The sequence below is a fragment of the Salvelinus sp. IW2-2015 genome, linkage group LG28 (genome assembly GCF_002910315.2).
Source record: "Salvelinus sp. IW2-2015 linkage group LG28, ASM291031v2, whole genome shotgun sequence".
Classification (NCBI taxonomy): domain Eukaryota; kingdom Metazoa; phylum Chordata; class Actinopteri; order Salmoniformes; family Salmonidae; genus Salvelinus; species Salvelinus sp. IW2-2015.
This window is the reverse complement of record NC_036868.1, coordinates 24,507,139-24,525,748: the sequence shown is the minus strand read 5'-3', so window position 1 is coordinate 24,525,748 and position 18,610 is coordinate 24,507,139. Positions and strand designations below refer to the sequence as shown.

Genomic DNA, 18,610 nt, shown 5'->3' with positions numbered 1-18,610 from the left:
CCCATTCTATGTATTATATTTCTATGATTTGAAATGACACCCACCTTGTAATCAAGAGCTTGTTGTGTCTCAATCAATGATTTATATATAGGCTAGATGACCAGTGGCTTCAATGCCTCTCAATGGCCAATATAGAGTATCCCCAATCCAGGGTGTATATACATCACTGGTATCAACTGATGGTGGGCACAACACAAAAACGTCTGATGTAAAGTAGGGTCTAAGCTACAACATATGCAAATATTWAAAAAAAATGTTTTTTGACAATTGACGTAAAAGGTAAAAAAATAAATATTAAAAGACAACCCTGTTTGTAATCTTTTAAATGATGATGCACACAACCGTTTATCTTTTCCAGTGGTGAAGACATGGAGGTCTCATTGTATGGTGGGGTATGCAAAATGGGTCAACTTTGAGCAACTTTATCTCCTGAATGATTTTGGCATTCAGGTCCAAAAAGTCACGCTCTGACCACTTCTTCCATTGGCAAACATGTATGGAAAGATTTTTGTTTAAATCAAAAGGAATGCCATCTCAAAATGATTACATTCAAATGGATTTACCTGTGTTGTGTGCCACTTGCTTTGTGTCAGATTTTTAGTATCCACCTAAAAATGTATTTCTGATTTGCTGTTTTATGAATTGAATCATGATGATGCGCAACTATTTTAGTTTGCACATTCTCAGGTCAAGTCCCCAGAATTCTAACCTCTCTCTCTCTCTCCTCCTGCAGCCAAACCGTTCACTTCCAAGGTGAAACAGATGCGCCTGCACAAAGAGGACTTTGAGATCCTCAAGGTGATTGGACGAGGAGCCTTTGGAGAGGTATGCTTTTTTTTGCCTTTTTTTTTTTTATTGTGCTTTTTTATAACCTTATTTCACCAGGAAGTATTTTTGAAGTTTGAACCTCAATAGCAAGCTTGCAAGACATCAGCAAAGAAAAAGCATTTCAAGTGTAGCCTACATAGGGCGTAGAGACAATCACAACAACAGAACAATGCATGCAAAGACAATATAGTTCCTCAAGAATCTTGGCAATTGTGTGTGTGTGTATATATATGTGTGTGTGTGTATATATATGTGTGTGTGTGTGTATATATGTATGTGTGTGTATATATATATATATATATATATATATATATATGTGTGTGTGTGTGTGTGTGTGTGTGTGTGTGTGTGCACATAGTGTGATCCCAGCAGCAAGGCATGGGTCACTAGGCCACATGCTATATGCATGACTCAACATGTAAGAGAATGCTTTAATCTTTTCCTTACCGTCGCTGTGAAAGATTTTCTATAAAAAATGAAACTAAAACCGAACCTTATTTTTCTTCTTCGCGGCTCGAGGGCATGAGTTGAAATATAGTTATTATTATGTCTTCTACTGCGAGTGACGTCAAACCTGGGGAATGTTGGAGAGCTAGCAATGGCAGCAGAAACTCAGTCGTGTAAGGTTACATGACAAATGGTCTTTGTATATTATAGCTAGCTAGGCTAGCTGCTGTGCTGCTGGCAGACCTGGGTTCAATACTATTTKAAATAATTTCAAATAGCCTAATTTATCTGTGGTTGATTGAGCTTGGCTTGCTTCATGGACCAATAGAATAGTTCAAACTGGCAAACCCCACCCATCTGACACTGCAAAAAAATCTAAATCTAATTTTGTCACATGCGCCGAATACAATGAAAGGTCGAAGGGTCAGTGCAAGATGGGGTCAGTGCAGATAGTTTGGGTATCCATTAATTGACTATTTAGCAGTCTCATGGCTATTTAGCAGTCTCATGGCTATTTAGCAGTCTCATGGCTTGGGGGTAAAAGCTGTCTTGGCGCCTGTTTTGTTCCAGGCAGGTTAGAGAAAATGCTCAAAGTATTTGAAAGATTTTGAATAGTGTTTGAACCCACGTGTGGTGGAATGGATTGGTTGGAGCTCTACCCAGTGCTGAGGTCCATATGGCCTGTTTCAGACCCTTTTTTTATTGGGGTTTTAATTCACAGTGAATGAAAGAATAACATGTTTGTGCCTTGGTCCTTAGCCCCGTGTCAGGCTAGCAGCGGCGTCCGCTCGTGCTAGAGCTATTTCTGTGGCTCTGACGTTAGCTAAGCTACAGCATCACAGTTGACTCTCTACTTATTGTATTTCTGATATAGGCCCCTGTGGTGTACCGTACCTCTTCTCGCACCTTGTGTTGAGGTTGGCCTAAAGGCTTCCTTCCGCAAGCTTCAGTTCGTCTGGCGCCTAGTCAAACTCGGCGAACAGAACGAGTGTATTCGTATACACCCTTAAAAAACCTTCGCTTGAAAAACGAGAATAAAGCGGCATTAGTACTGTTTGTCCATCTTGAAACTCCGTAGCCAGTATACCCTTTCTCAGAATAGTCCGACTTAATCTAAGATACAAGCAATCTATAAGTTTTTGTCAAGGAGATCTTAGTCGAACAGTTTTACATCTAACTAAGATGTTGGGGGCAGTATTTCTCAAGTGAAAAATGTGCATGAAAACGAATCGTCTATCTTTGAATGACAACAAACACTTCATTGAAGAATCCCTACTGTTGACCAATCACCGACTCAGGGATGTAGACTTCGGCTTCTGAATTTCGGTTTGCCTCAAAAAATAATTTTCTGTCCATGAACAGCCGAATAAACCCTTGTCGAAGGCCAAAACCAACAACATTTTGTCACAATATATGCACAAACTGTACCGAACTGTTTTGGATGGGAAGCATGCGGACGCCTTTAGTCTTTGCCTCCTGTGCTGTGTCATGCAGGCCTGTGTATTTCATATAGCCTAGCCTACATGCTATCAAAATCTACTGAGTTGATTGGAAAAGCAGCGACAAAGTAAGTGGCTGGATTTGTTTAATTCATAAAAACATAATTACAATCACAGGCCTATTCAGTTCACTATACATTTTCAGGCATATTTACAACAACAACAACCGTATCCAGTGGCTGGCAGGCAAAGACATAGCTTAGGCCTAGATCTATGTAATGATTATGAAGTCATCATGGTTTAAAGGTCTCTGGCCAGAGGTCCATCTTATGTCTTTCCAGTGATAAGCCATCATAGTGTAACCAGTATTTCCCCTATATTCATTTAGCAGCGATACACCAGAATTCTTTATTATTTTTTCTCTCATAATGCCACAGGAAGACCCCATTCACAGCAGCAGTTTTGCAAAATTCTGGAAAATTTCCTCGTTACTTTTTTATTTCTTTTTGAGGAATACTCCTACCAGTATTTCTGAAAAACGTTTCCAAAGTTCTCCTGTTTTCCATAAATACCAGTTGGAGAATTACAAAAAGCAGGAGGGAATAAACAGGGAGGGGAATCCTCAAAATGGGATTTCAGAAAAAAACCTGTGAAATCTGAAAAAGGTACAGGAAGATCTGGCAACCCTATGGAAGAGTGGGAAGCTGTGGAAACAGAAAAGAGAACATATTATGAGCAGGATGTTTTTATTTCATCTCCCCATTGTCAGCTCAGAGAGAGATGGCGTCTGTCTGTGCGCTGGGAGAGAGAGCTTGGCATCTGTGTGTGATGTTTTGGCTCTCCCGACAAATGTATTTGTCCTTATATCACTACAGCATAGAGCAGCCAGTCAGCCACCCTGCATGTCAAGCTCTCACACATATGTTTCAGTGGTGAAAGCTAAGAAAACAGGGAGGGAGGGAGTATATGCTATACACAGGGCCAGTGCCAAGAACAGTCCTCTCCTCTCCTTTTCCCCCCATCAGTTCACCAGGAGGAAACCCAAACAGCAGGGGAATGTTATATTTGCATTTAGCGTTCATTCTTTCTCTCCAGCTCATTTAATGGACTACAGACGACAGAGTTTTTGTGTGTGTTGCATGTCATTTTCTGTGTGCATTTCGTGTGTGTGTGTGTGTGTGTGTATTGCGTGTGTGTGTGCACATGCATGCTTCTTTGTGTTTGTGTGACTGAGTGGATGATTGGTGGTTTAAATTCCTCCCATGGCGGACGGAGGGAGTTGCAGAGAAGCTGAAGTGATAAAGGCTTTCTCTTGTGTTTTCTGGCAGGCAGACAGGCAGGCAGGAGGGAGGAATCCTGCTAGCTGAAGTCATCTGGCCTTGCTCCGGTTGCAACTCAACTCGTTTTAGGAATGCTCTTGTTTACTACACTCAGGCCTAACAATGGGGGCTGCCTGTGGTTGCGTCAGAGACGTTAGCACTTAGCAGTAGCTTAACTAGCTAGGTGTCCTATCCTTGCTGGGTCGTTCCGTTTGATTTCAATCACTTTTTGACCGTACCCCTTTTGATTTGAAGGAAACTTTCCATACATATTTGCCCATGGTAGTAGTGTTTTTTTGCCTACCCTATCATGAGTTATTCATGTCTTAATCACTGAAAAAGATTAACGGTTAAGTTTGATATAGTTTAAAGCTTACAGAGTTGTCAAACTATTTTGTAAAAACCGTTTTTTTTATCCTTTAACATCAATTATCTAAACACGTAAACTTTCTTTTCCCCCCATATGTTGTAGTTTAGACCCTACTTAACAACATAATCTGAGTTTCTTGTATTGTGCACGCCATCAGTTCAGACACAGCATACTTTTGAATACAGGGTGGGTGTCATTGCAATCATAGAAGTATAATGAATAGTATGGACATATCCCTTCAGACCACTGCAATTAGCTGGTACATCATTGACGTTTTAATTTGAATTGACATTGTTACGGTCCAACCACCGTCGAATGTCAACTAAAATAGGGATGTCTATTCTAGTATCTACATTTCTATGATTTTAATAGGTTTCCTATGGCAAATTGACAGTATAATTTAAAACAACTGAGATTCCCATTCAAGTCAACATTCTCTGATGTGTGGACATGATTTTTCCATTTTTAGTAGTATGACATCCACCCTGTATTCAAGACCATGCTGTTCCCCAACTGATGGCGGGCACAACACAAACACCTCAGATGATGTAAAATAGAGTCTAAGCTAAACATATTCGAAAAATGAAGATAATTATTGTTAAAGGGGGGAAAAAATACATTTTTTATTTAAAAACATGTTTTTCAAAGAATTCTAAAATCATTTGACAGCCCTGTTTTTAAGCTTTTAAGTGATATCAAACTCAACCCTTTATATTTTCCAGTGATGAAGACATGGATGTCTTATGGTATGGTGTGATATGCAAAATGGGTAAACTTTGATCATCTAAGTGTTTTGGCATTCAGGTCCAAAAAGTTACTTTCCAACCACTTCTACCATGGGTAATAGGTATAAAAAGTTGCGTTTAAATCAAAAGGTATGAGGTCAAAAAGTTATTGAAATCAAATGGAACTACCCTGCTGCAAACCAGTTTGAAATCAGTGTATTTGTGCTGCCGTGCGACTGTAAGTGGCACGTCAAGGCCCTTGAGCGAAAAGGATCCCAGCTGTGTGTGTGTGTAAGAGGATCCAGGTGGTGTGTCTCAGGGGTCACTACCTCTGTGTCCGAGGTCACTTCCTGTCCCTCTTCCTTTCTCTTCCCCTACTCCTCTCCTTCTCTGACTGTATGGACGCATTTCATTCCACAAAGATGTTCCCTTCTGCCCTCGTTCACTCCCCTTCCCGGTTCTAATAGGAGTGGGTCATGTTCAGTAGGGAGAACGTTCTGAAACTAAGGGAAACAGAGATTCTACCTGAACTTCGTCCTACGGCTTTGCCCTATTGAACATGACAGGGTAGATGTAATAAATATGGTGGATGGAAACTTTTCTCTCATATCCTAACTCTCCCTCATCCTCTAACTCCCTCTCTCCTCTGTTTCCTGTAGGTTGCTGTGGTCAAAGTGAAGAATGCAGACAAGGTGTTTGCCATGAAGATCCTCAACAAGTGGGAGATGCTGAAGAGAGCAGAGGTGAGCACTGGCTACATGCTAACAGCCATAACATTACAGCATTATTCAGGGATAAATGCTAACAACAGCAATGGCTCATTCCATGGAAGGCCTAGTGTCTGCTGGTCTTTGTTTTTTACTGTCAATTAAGACCTAGACAACCAGGTAAGGGGAGTTCCAGTTAATTAGTGACCTTCATCAATCAAGTACAAGGGTAGGAGCGAAAATCCGCAGACACTCGGGCCTCTGTGGAATGAGTTTGATAGATGTGCTTTACAGCATTCCTCAGGGCTACATACTAACAGCCATTACATTTAGGTTTGGGCGGTATCCAGATTTTCATACCGTCTCTGTACCATACCGGGGTATACGGTACTACCGAATGTGCACACAAGGGGTGCTAATAATTGTTTCTATTTAACTTCTTATGGCTGCAGGGCGGTGCCGGTACACTTATGACAACAGCCCGTCCAAGTGCAGGGCGCGAAATTCAAAATATATTTTTTAGAAATATTTAACTTTCACACATTAACAAGTCCAATACAGCATTTGAAAGATAAACATCTTGTGAATCCAGCCAACATGTCCGATTTTTAAAATGTTTTACAGCGAAAACACCACGTATATTTATGTTAGCTCACCACCAAATACAAAAAAGGACAGACATTTTTCACAGCACAGGTAGCATGCACAAAACCAACATAACTAACCAAGATCCAACCAAACTAACCAAGAAACAACTTCATCAGATGACAGTCCTATAACATGTTACACAATAAATCTGTTTTGTTCGAAAAATTTGCATATTTGAGGTATAAATCAGTTTTACATTGCAGCTACCATCACAGCTACCGTCAGAAATAGCACCGAAGCAGCCAGAGTAATTACAGACACCAATGTCAAATACCTAAATACTCATCATAAAACATTTCTGAAAAATACATGGTGTACAGCAAATGAAAGACAGGCATCTTGTGATTCCAGCCAATATTTCCGATTTATTAAGTGTTTTACAGCGAAAACACAATATAGCATTATATTAGCTTACCACAATATCCAGAAACACAAGCCATTTCCCAGCAGCAAAAGTTAGCGATCGTAACAAACCAGCAAAAGATATATAATTTTTGACTAACCTTAATAAGCTTCATCAGATGACAGTCCTATAACATCAGGTTATACATACACTTATGTTTTGTTCGAAAATGTGCATATTTAGAGCTGAAATCAGTGGTTATACATTGTGCTAACGTAGCATATTTTTCCCACAACGTCCGGATATTTATCTGACACTCACATATTCTGACCAAATAACTATTTATAAACATGACTAAAAAATACATGTTGTATAGGAAATGATAGATACACTAGTTCTTAATGCAATCGCAGTGTTAGAATTCTAAATATAACTTCATTACGACATAAGGCTTACGTTATGGCGAGAGAGTGCCCAAAACCTGGGCGCAAAACTAATAGTACACAGTTCGACAGATATATGAAATAGCATCATAAAATGGGTCCTACTTTTGATGAGCTTCCATCAGAATGTTGTACAAGGGGTCCTTTGTCGGGAACAATCGTTGTTTGGTTTTAGAACGTCCTTTTTCCCTCTTGAATTAGCAAGCACACTCACCAAGTGGCGCGAAGCTCTCCTTCCTTGAACAAAGGCACACAACGCAACACACCTAACGTCCCGAATAAATTTCAATAATCTAATAAAACTATATTGAAAAAACATACTTTACGATGATATTGTCACATGTATCAAATAAAATCAAAGCCGGAGATAGTAGTCGCCTATTACGACAGCTTTTCAGAAGGCAATTCCAGGTCCATCCTCGCGCTTTCCAGAAAACAGGAAATGGGTGACACGTCATTCCAAGAGGATTTATTCCACCTCAGACCAAGATAAACACTCCATTTCTTCTCTCACTGCCTCTTGACATCTAGTGGAAGGTGTATGACGTGCATGTATACTAATACATATCATGCCCATTTATAGGCAGGCCCTAGAACAGAGCATCGTTTTCAGACTTTCCACTTCCTGGTCAGGAAGTTTGCTGCCAAATGAGTTCTGTTTTACTCACAGATATAATTCAAACGATTTTAGAAACTAGAGAGTGTTTTCTATCCAATAGTAATAATAATATGCATATTGTACGAGCAAGAATTGAGTACGAGGCCGTTTGAAATAGGCACCTTTTATCAGAGCTACTCAATACTGCCCCTGCAGCCCAAACAGGTTAATTTATTTTTTAAAAATTAAAAAAATTGAAGCACAAAACAATTTGACATCTAGCCACTTAGTTAGCAAGTGAGGCAAACCAAATGCATAGCTGGATGAGCTGGATATATTTTATTTGACACATCTTTGGATTTCTTATAGTTGTACTTAACTTATAAGCAGTGGCGTAGCACGCAGCCTCCGCGAGGTGTGGGTGCCCTGCAACCGCCTAAATATTATTGTTATTATTGTTGTTTAACGGTATTGAAAATAATACAGTTAGTATTTTGAAATACCCCGGGATACAGTATAAACGCTATATTGCCCAAGCCTAATTGCATTACAACACGACTCCGGGCTAAATGCTAACTGGAGATAGCATTATGTAACTCTGGCTTTTGCATAAAACATGCATTACATAGAACATGCGAAGCAAGATTTATTACATTTTTTCATTACAAGTTTAGAATAATAAATGTGAATTTGATTACATCASTAAGTTTTTTTTGTTTTTACCATGTGAGCTGTGTACAGTATATCTGTTAATGCGCTGTGCTTTTCTCATTGGCCTCCCCTGACGGTCATGCAGACGTTCACAGTCCCCTGTTGCCCATGTCCCCTGTTGCTCCTAGACGTTTCCACTTCACAATAACAGCACATATAGTTTACCTGGGCAGCTCTAACAGGGCAGACATTTGATTAACTAACTTGTTGAAAAGGTGGCATCCTATGACTGTGCCCTGCTGAAAGTCACTGAGCTCTTCAGTAAGGCCGTTCTACTACCAATGTTTGTCTATGGAGGTTGCATGGCTCTGTGCTCAATTTTATATAACTATCAGTAACGGGTGTTGCTGAAATAGGCAAATCCACCCATTTGAAGGGGTGTCCACATACTTTTGTATATGTAGTCTAGCTACAGGCAGAGGGCAGAGGCTGGCTTTCTCATAGAGTTAGAATGAGCTTTGTCCACACGGATGGAAAATATAAATTTGACTGTGTTATAAGATTGTTAGAAAGTGTAATTGAATTGATATACTTAATTGAGCCCCAAACGTTCTGAAAGGSGGTTTCCCACATAGAGGTAGACTCAATAGATTCTATTTCTATGGTTCCCACCACTAGCAGACACAGGAATTCATTACACACAGGTTGGAACAGTGCTTGACTTCGATTGAAATCGGTGCCGGTACTCATTTCCTTTATATTTAGGTGAAGGAACTCTGCAATACTATTTAGCTGGTATTCTATAAGAGGTGCAGGAAGTCAAGCAGAAACAAATTTGAGGTGCTGGTCCTCAGTTCCGGTAAGCTCCTGTCCAAAAGAAGCACTGGGTTGGACCAAATAGTGATGGCGCACAGTGAGTTCCAATGAGAGTAGCTACATTCTATTCATTATCTTTGTATGACGGTTGTCCTCTGTCCTCTCCCTCAGACGGCGTGTTTCCGGGAGGAGCGGGACGTGCTGGTGAACGGGGACAGCCAGTGGATCACCACCCTGCACTACGCCTTCCAGGACGACAACAACCTGGTAAGATCTCCACAAACTTCAAACGTTTCAAAGGCTTTCAATATACTGTATGTCAATCAGTTTCATATGGTGACCACTTGAGAAATAGTTGGGTAAAGAATAGCGACGGGTCAGTTGATTAACTAAGCAGCATTCTAATGGACTCTCATTGGCTCCCACTGTTGCGCCGACTGCCCTTCCCCCTTTCACATTTCAAGGCTTGCGTCGCAAATGGCACCCTTTACCCTTTTGCCCTTACTTTTGCCCCTACTWTTTACTGGGGCAAAAGGCTCTGGTCACAAGTAGTGCAATATATAGAGAATGTGATGCTGTTTGGGATGTACACAAGCTGTAAAGAGGCAGGATGAAAGAAATAATAGGATGACAGTTAACAGTAAAGGAGTGATGGAGTAGGCTGAAAGAATGGCAGGATGAGAAAGAGGAGAAGGGGTAGAGCCTGAAGAAAGTAAGTTCGTAAGATGGAGAGAAAAAGTTGAGGAATACAGAGAATGTTACTTGTACACTATCATACAGCAATATTATTATCACTACATTGTCAGTGATGCTAACATTTACACTTTCCCCCTCTCTACAGTATCTGGTGATGGATTATTATGTGGGTGGGGACCTGCTCACCCTGCTTAGTAAGTTTGAAGACAGGTTGCCGGAGGACATGGCTAGATTCTACCTAGCTGAGATGGTGCTGGCTATTGACTCAGTGCACCAACTGCACTATGTCCACAGGTGAGTCACACACACACACACACACACACACACACACACACGTGAGCTTTGTTAATGTGTGTTGTATTAATGACTCATGAAGACTCATTTTCCCAAGCCACCTGTATGAACTCTGAAATATTTGGCTCTATTGTGGCTCTAAAGCGAGGTATTCAAAATATGATGCTCCTTAGAAAAGAGAGAGTGCGATCACATACAGTACCAGGCAAAAGTTTGGACATACCTACTCATTCCAGGGTTTTTCTTTATTTTTACTATTTTCTACATTGTAGAATAATAGTGAAGACATCAACATTATGAAATAACACATATGGAATCATGTAGTAACCAAAAGTGTTAAACAAATATATTTTAGATTCTTCAAAGTAGCCACCCGTTTGCCTTGATGACAGATTTGCACACTCTTGGCATTCTTTCAACCGGCTTCATGAGGTAGTCACCTGGAATGCTGTTCCAATAGTCTTGAAGGAGTTCCCACATATGCTGAGCACTTCTTGGCTACTTTTCCTTCGCTCTGCGGTCCAACTCATCCCAAACCATCTCAATTGGGTTGAGGTCGGGTGATTGTGACAGCCAGGTCATCTGATACAGCACTCCATCACTCTCCTTCTTGGTCAAATAGCCCTTACACAGCCTGGAGGTGTGTTGGGTCATTGTCCTGTTGAAAACTAATAATAGTCCCACTAAGCGCAAACCAAATGGGCTGGCATATCGCTGCAGAATGCTGTGGTAGCCATGCTGGTTAAGTGTGCCTTGAATTCTAATGAAATCACTGACAGTGTCACCAGCAAAGCACCCCCACACCATCACACCTCCTCAGTGCTTCATGGTGGGAACCACACATGCAGAGATCCTCCGTTCACCTACTGTGTGTCTCACAAAGACACGGCGGTTGGAACCAGAAATCTCAAATTTGGACTCATCAGACCAAAGGAGAGATTTCTACCGATCTAATGTCCATTGCTCGTGTTTCTTGGCCCAAGCAAGTCTCTTCTTCTTATTGGTGTCCTTTAGTAGTGGTTTCTTTGTAGTAATTTGACCATGAAGGCCTGATTCACTCAGTCTCCTCTAAACAGTTGAAGTTGATGTGTCTGTTACTTGAACTCTGTGAAGCATTTATTCTGGCTTCAATCTGAGGTGCAGTTAATTGCCGATTTCTGAGGCTGGTAACTCTAATATCCTCTGCAGCAGTGGTAATTCTCGGTCTTCCTTTGCCGTGGCTGTCCTCATGAGAGACAGTTTCATCATAGCGCTTGATGGTTTTTGCGACTGCACTTGAAGAAACTTTCAAAGTTCTTGACATTGTCCGGATTTACTGACTTACACGGAACCCAAACCGGCTGCGCGCATGCGCCATCGTGCGCTATCGCGCATACATTTATTTTGCCCCCCCACACCAAACGCGATCACAACACACAGGTTAAAATATCAAAACAAACTCTGAACCAACGGCATTAATTTGGGGACAGGTCGAAAAGCATTAAACATGTATGGAAATTTAGCTAGTTAGCTTGCACTTGCTAGCTAACGTTAATTTGTCCTATTTAGCTAGCTTGCTGTTGCTTTGTCCTGGGATATAAACATTGAGTTGTTATTTTACCTTTACCTGAAATGCACAAGGACCTCTACTCTGACAACTAATCCGCACATAAAACGGCCAACCAAATCGTTTCTAGTCATCTCTCCTCCTTCCAGGCTTTTTCATCTTTGAACTTATATGGTGATCGCATCTAAACTTTCATTGTATTACCACGACAACCGGCAACAAAGTTCGTCTTTCAATCACCCACGTGGGTATAACCAATGAGGAGATGGCACGTGGGTACCTGCTTCTATAAACCAATGAGGAGATGGGAGAGGCAGGACTTTCAGCGCGATCTGCGTCAGAAATAGGAATGACTTCTATTTTAGCCTAGCAGACGCTCGTTGTGTGGGTGCAATAATGGAATAACATGGATTTCTAATTTATTTTGCGACGTGTCCGGTCTGGTCAGCATGTTAAAGTAATGAAGGACTGTCGTTTCGCTTTGCTTATTTGAGCTTTTCTTGGCACATGTGACTCACCACCTGGATTCGGTCTTATGTAGCACAATTTGAAATGTTTTTTATTTTTTTWATATTGGATAAAAGTAGAGACTCAGAGCTACAAAATGGAATATCATACACAGCACGTTTGAGGAACAATGGGAAAGTATTTCTACTTTGAAAGTTGATACACTTGAAAACTCACTTTTCAGAAAAGGGCCTTTGAATGTTTTGGTACATACTAGAGAGCTCTCCTTTGTCTACACCCAGTCAGCGTTGCGCAGCAGCTGAAACCTGGTCCCGACAGGCCGAACACTCCTTGGAGAGAACACCAGGCTCCAGAGCATGAAACCTGTAAAACAAGGAATAACAACAAAAAATCTGAAGACATTACAACCCTGCACAACATCAATTCACCTCCCAAGTTAAGATAAGATTAACCTCATACAATGAAAATACATTTTTACCCGAAGTGCTGGTACTGCTTGATCTGTGGCAGCAGCCTGAAGTACGGAGTCAGGTGTTGTTGCCAGCCATAGCTTTCCACCAGCACCGTACCATTCTCCAGTCCAACAAGCTGTGGGATGTTGTCCCCTGTCACAGTGCTGTCCAACACCAGCAATCTCAGACAAGGTGTTCACTCTGGTCTTTCTGAAGCGCTGCTTGATGAGGCTGAAGCACCAGTCGGGGGCAAACTTGGTGTGGCCTGTGATCAGGAAGTGAAGGTCCAGATTGTGGTGTAGCTTGTGCATGGTCCACCAGGCACAATACCAGAGCACAAACTTGTTCTTGTTTTGGACACTGCAGTTATCACAATTCAAGTCCACACGTGTTTTCCCAACTCTGTAGTTTGTGAAGAAATAGTGCATGGATTAGAGTCAGGCGTGTAATACTGAAAGAAAAATTCCAGATACAAATGTTTTAGCATTATTATACAATGGATGTGAAATGGCATTCTGGGATATCACGACACACAGTTCATACAGGTAATGTTAGCTACTGTTGCTATCCAGCCATCTGTCAGCTGGCTAGCTAACAGCAAGCTTTAACTAGCAATACAAACCCATTGTCATAGCTAGCTAAAGTAAAACCAATAGGTTCAATGTTAGCTAGTTAGCTAGCTAACATTAGGCTATAACTAGCAATGCGAAATGGCATTCTGAGGACACATCATTAACATTACACACACCTCATACACATACGTTAATGTTAGCTAGCAAGCCAGCCACCTAACCTCAGCTAACGTTAGCTAGCTAACAGCAAGCTGTAACTTGGGATCTTTTGTTTAGACATGTCACGTTAACATTAGCTAGCTAAAAAAATGAACTATAATCCCAATCCATAGAGTAACGTTACTAGAAATACAAACAGATTGTCATAGCAAGCTAAATTGAACCAAATCACGTTAGGTTTAATGTTAGTTAGCAAGCCAGCCATCGAACTCCAGCTGGCTAGCTAAGCAGCAGGCTTTAGCTTGCAATAACAACTTTGACAAGATTATAAATGTATAATATCTGAATCTGTAGCTAGATTCTTACCTGTATACATGGATGAAAGCTTTACGGCAGATTGCAACACCTTTTATAAGACATCCTGTGTTGTTTCTGTTTAGTTTGCACAGCTTGTTTGCCTCGTTGTGTTCCACTGATTTCAAAACATGTTGTTTTCAGAGTGAGAGAGTCAGCATTTGGCATCCAGAAAGTAGTCCATCACAGCTTTTTCCCACTGACCATTRTCGATAGCACCTGATGATAAATTCAGGACAGCTATGTCATTGAGAGCAGTAGCAACATATTTGCAGTTCTCCATGGATAACTCTATCTTAAGAAAAATTCAATCCAAACTCATCTCTCGGCATGTTCAGCCCACTCATTATCTCAGCCAATCATGGCTAGCAGGAAGGTTGCTGTCTTTCTCTGTGGCTAAACCAACTAGGCTCGTAATTTAACCATGTTATTTGTATTTACAGATGACATTCAAGTTTGATATTAAGGCACTTGAAAGTTCACATGTTTGAGAAGGCATTTCTGCAACAAAAAAAACATATTTTGATCAAATAAAATGTTTTACGTTCAAAAGGCTCTCCTGTGAAGTCGTGACTTGCGACATACGCCTAGTTTCCTGAATCGGGTCACATATGGACTTGGTCTTATACCAAATAAGGCTATCTTCTRTATACCACCCCTACCTTGTCACAACACAACTGATTGGCTCAAACGCATTAAGAAGGAAAGAAATTCCACAAATTAACTTTTAAGAAAACGCATTCCAGGTGACTACCTCATGAAGCTGGTTGAGAGAATGCCAAGAGTGTGCAAAGCTGTCATCAAGGCAAAGGGTAGTTACTTTGAAGAATATGAAATACATTTTTGATTTGTTTAACACTTTTTTGGTTACTACATGATTCTATATGTGTTATTTCATAGTTTTGATGTCTTCACTATTATTCTACAAAGTACAAAATGGTACAAATAAAGATAAACCCTGCAATGAGTTGGTGTGTCCAAACTTTTGACTGGTACTCTGTCGAGTCTCATTCACATATAAATAATATATACCAATTAGCAGATGCTTTTATCCAAAGCGACTTTGTCATGTTTGCACACATTTTTTTGAACGTACTGGTGGTCCCGGGAATCTAACCCACTATCCTGTCGTAGCAAGCGCAATGCTCTACCAACTGAGCAAAACTCTCAATCTAAATAGATGTGTTGCAGTGGTCCCCTGACTAACGCCCTGGCAATGAGGGTGTTTTGTGATCAGGGATGTGACAGCCAATAGGAAAAGCCCTCAGCCTCAAGGGCTCGTGGGATGTCTGGTGCCTGTGTGGTGGAAACCACTCTCCCTCTCACACACAGGAAGTGGTCACCAGGCTTCATCTGCATAATGACTGTCTTGACTCTGAAGAGGCCTCGGAGCAACGATTTGATTGTGTCCCCAAAAGGGAGGGAGGAATGGAAGTGGAGACAGAGGAGAGAGAGGGGGAGAGACTGAGGGGGAGGGGGGAGAGAGGACAAAGGGATAGAGAGGAGAGGGTGAGGAGAGGACGGATCGAGGGAGAAACAGAAGAGAGAGGAGGGGAAGAGGCACACAGGAGTTAGGGTGTGCCTGGCTGGCCAGTAGTAGCATTGATCTCCCATAGCAGAGCAGTAGTATAGACTCAGTGTAGCATTGGGGACCCACTAATTGTATGGTGTTTTAGGGGGAGTTGGGGGGGAGGGGCAGTGGCGGTTGACGTGTCATTCCACTTTGAGGCCCTCTGAGACGTGTTGGAGACAGAATGACGGGGTGCTCGGTTGTGTGGTGTGTGTGTGCGGGGAGGGGGGGGGGGGGGGTGATTGGCCCGCTTGGTTATGGAGGTGGATACAGCAAGGGAAGAACCCTGAGGAGGGGGCATTCTCTCTCTCTCTGTGTGTGTGTGTGTTTTGCTGTGGATGTGACTTATACTTACTGAAAGGACAGTGCATTAGGCTAACCCTGTAGTTGATCTAATATAAGGCCCATTAAAATAGCTCGAATCAGTGCATATAGGCCACATTTCTGAAATGAGGATGGCCTAGTTATAGAAATGGTCTATGTAAGTTAAGTAGTTCAGTCCTGTATATGTTATGTACCGCTGTAAGCATAATGTAAGCTCAACTGTTGTCTCAATCACAATAACCTACCTAGGAGAAGTAGGCCTAATGGTTAAATGAAATATATGTATACTTTTAATTTTTTTACAGAGTTTAGTGGCTATCCCCCTCATTAGTCAGTGTGTGTGTTAGGAGGGCTGTGTGTGTGAGGCTGATCAGTGGTCAGTGATCGGCATGGCCTCCCACGGGACAAACAAACACTTCAATGGACCAACTCAGCATGGCCCAGCTCACTATTAGCAGGGCCAGCATCTGGCCTGTGTGTGTGTGTGTTAGTGTTGTTTGTGTCAGTGTCTTTGTGTTTGTGCACACTCGTCGTGTGTGATGCGCATGCCTGTGTGTGTGTGCGTCTCTTTCTCTATTGATCAGGGCTGTGTGTGTGTGTGTGTGTGTGTGTGTGTGTGTTATATTATTGATCAGGGCCATGTGTGCTCCACAGCCCTGTTTCCACCCAATGATCTAAGGGACCAACCCCTTTCATCAGAAGGACCACTGCACTGACCATGGCCACAGACATCTCATTACCGGTTAATATTATAAAGCCACCATGGTAACAGTGGCAGGAACAATGCCCTGTTTGTTGTTGTAGAAATTGTAATAAATGGTACCTAAATCAGTATGGCCAATGGTGTGTATGTATGTACAGTATGTTTGCGCATGCGTCCAAACAGTGGCGATGAGGTCCCGTAGAGCATTTTGTGTGTGTTTGTCTGTGTCCCTTCCCTATCTCTGTCCCTGTCTTTGTAAGGAGATGTGGTTTGTGTGTCTGTTTGTTTGTTTGCAGGGGTGGATTGACCATCTGGCAATTCTGGCAAATGCCAGAGGGGCTGGACAATTTTTTTGTAGTTGGGTGAGCTGGTCGAAATTGACACACACACACACCAAAAAATTGGTATAAAAATAAAACAATCAAAAAGGTGACATGGCCGGTGGCCCATGGGCCTGCTAAGATGTTATTATTATTTTTATTTTTTTTAATCTATAATGAGCCTTTTGCCCTACCAAGATAGGCCGGCCTGGTTTTCTGATAAGCTGAGCTCCGGTCACGCAAACTCACGTTCAAAGTCAAACGCGGCATCAGAAAAGAGCCCAGCTCCGACTATGTCATGAGTTAGACAGCCAAGATCATGGATCATAAAAAAACTAAACTAAACTAAGTGTAGAAAGAGCACATTCCTCATTGTCACCTCACTCAATTCTTGGGGCGGCTAAAACTATGATTTGGTCAAACAGTAAAGTGCAATATCCTCATGTACTGAAAGTATCTGGCCTGTGCCCTCAGTGGGGCCTGCTGCTGTCATGAACGAGCCACTCTCCTCTCCCCTCATGTGTTCGAGATAAAAATGCATTCTGATAATTTCAAAATGCAATTGTGGGAAAAACACAGCTTTGGATTCTTCTTCCCCTTGTCCCTGTCGAAGAGAGGAGGGTCTCAGCTTTCTGTAGGGGTCATTTATTTCTTAGCTCAATAGAAACTATTTTACAACCAATATATTTGATATGGTTTTGAGATATGGAGTGGTGTGCGTGCGCAAAATGTTCACCTGCCGTTGCGAGGGCATAGGCCTTGGGTAGTAGCTTACAACTGCAATGTTTTTTTTAGGACATAACATTTACTGTTGGATGAATACATGGCTACTAGTTGTGGGTATTATATTTAGTTAGCGATCTAGTTCATGTGCTTTGAGTTTCCACTTCCTCAGGTGTTTAAACCCAAATGAATTAGCGTAAGATATATTAGTTAGTACACATAAAGATGTATGCAATTAATTTAAAAAAGATATATATACAAAAATGGAAATTCTGTAGTTCTATTTTGAAAGTAAAATATAGCATCTTGTTTTGTCAACCAAAAATATCTCTCATTTGCAATACAGCCTAAGTCATTAGCTTGGCTTTTATAATGTGTAAGGTATGCTTGGGCGGTATCCAAATTGTCATACCTTCATACCGACCTTGTAACATCCTGTGATATTCTGTAATACCGGCACTGAACACAGGGGGCACTATTTTCAAACCCCACTGAGCCTTTGAGATCCATAGGTTAGCAGTGTTAACAAGTGCATGTAAAATCCCATAACGAATGCTAACTATTGCACATTTTATACAGTCGCTGACCTAAACTTTACTGAACAAAAATATAAACGCAACATGTAAAGTGTTTCATAAGCTGAAATAAAAGAACACAGAAATGTTCCATATACACTCAAAGCTTATTTCTTTCAAATTTTGTGCAAAAATTTGTTTACATCCCTGGTAGTGAGCCTTTCTCCTTTGCCAAGATAATCCTTCCACCTTACAGGTGTGGCATAGAAGTTGATTACACAGCATGATCATTACAAAGGTAATGTTTGGGGAGAATAAAAGGCCACTCTGAAATGTGAAGTTTTGTCTCCCGAGTGGCACAGCAGTCTAAGGCACTGCATCTCAGTACTTGAGGCGTCACTACAGCCCCGGGTTCGATCCCAGGCTGTGTCACAGACGGCCGTGACTGGGAGACCCATGAGGCGGCGCATAATTGGCCCAGCGTTGTCCGGGTTAGGGGAGGGTTTGGCCGGCTGGGATGTCCTTGTCCCATTGCGCTCTAGCAACTCCTTGTGGCGGGCCGGACGCCTGCAAGCGGACT

General features: G+C 41.7%; 1 protein-coding gene across 6 annotated transcripts in view; it reads left to right on the top strand.

Moving 5' to 3' along the window:
- Positions 1-18,610, top strand: part of cdc42bpab (CDC42 binding protein kinase alpha (DMPK-like) b) — a 97,083-nt gene that overhangs the window by 34,508 nt on the left and 43,965 nt on the right. For all 6 annotated transcript variants that reach the window (XM_070435782.1, XM_070435780.1, XM_023973510.1 and 3 more), the window contains exons 2-5: positions 734-825; positions 5,788-5,871; positions 9,506-9,601; positions 10,176-10,324. In XM_070435782.1, coding sequence (XP_070291883.1) covers positions 734-825; positions 5,788-5,871; positions 9,506-9,601; positions 10,176-10,324 — 421 coding nt within the window. The remainder of the gene's footprint in view (positions 1-733; positions 826-5,787; positions 5,872-9,505; positions 9,602-10,175; positions 10,325-18,610) is intronic.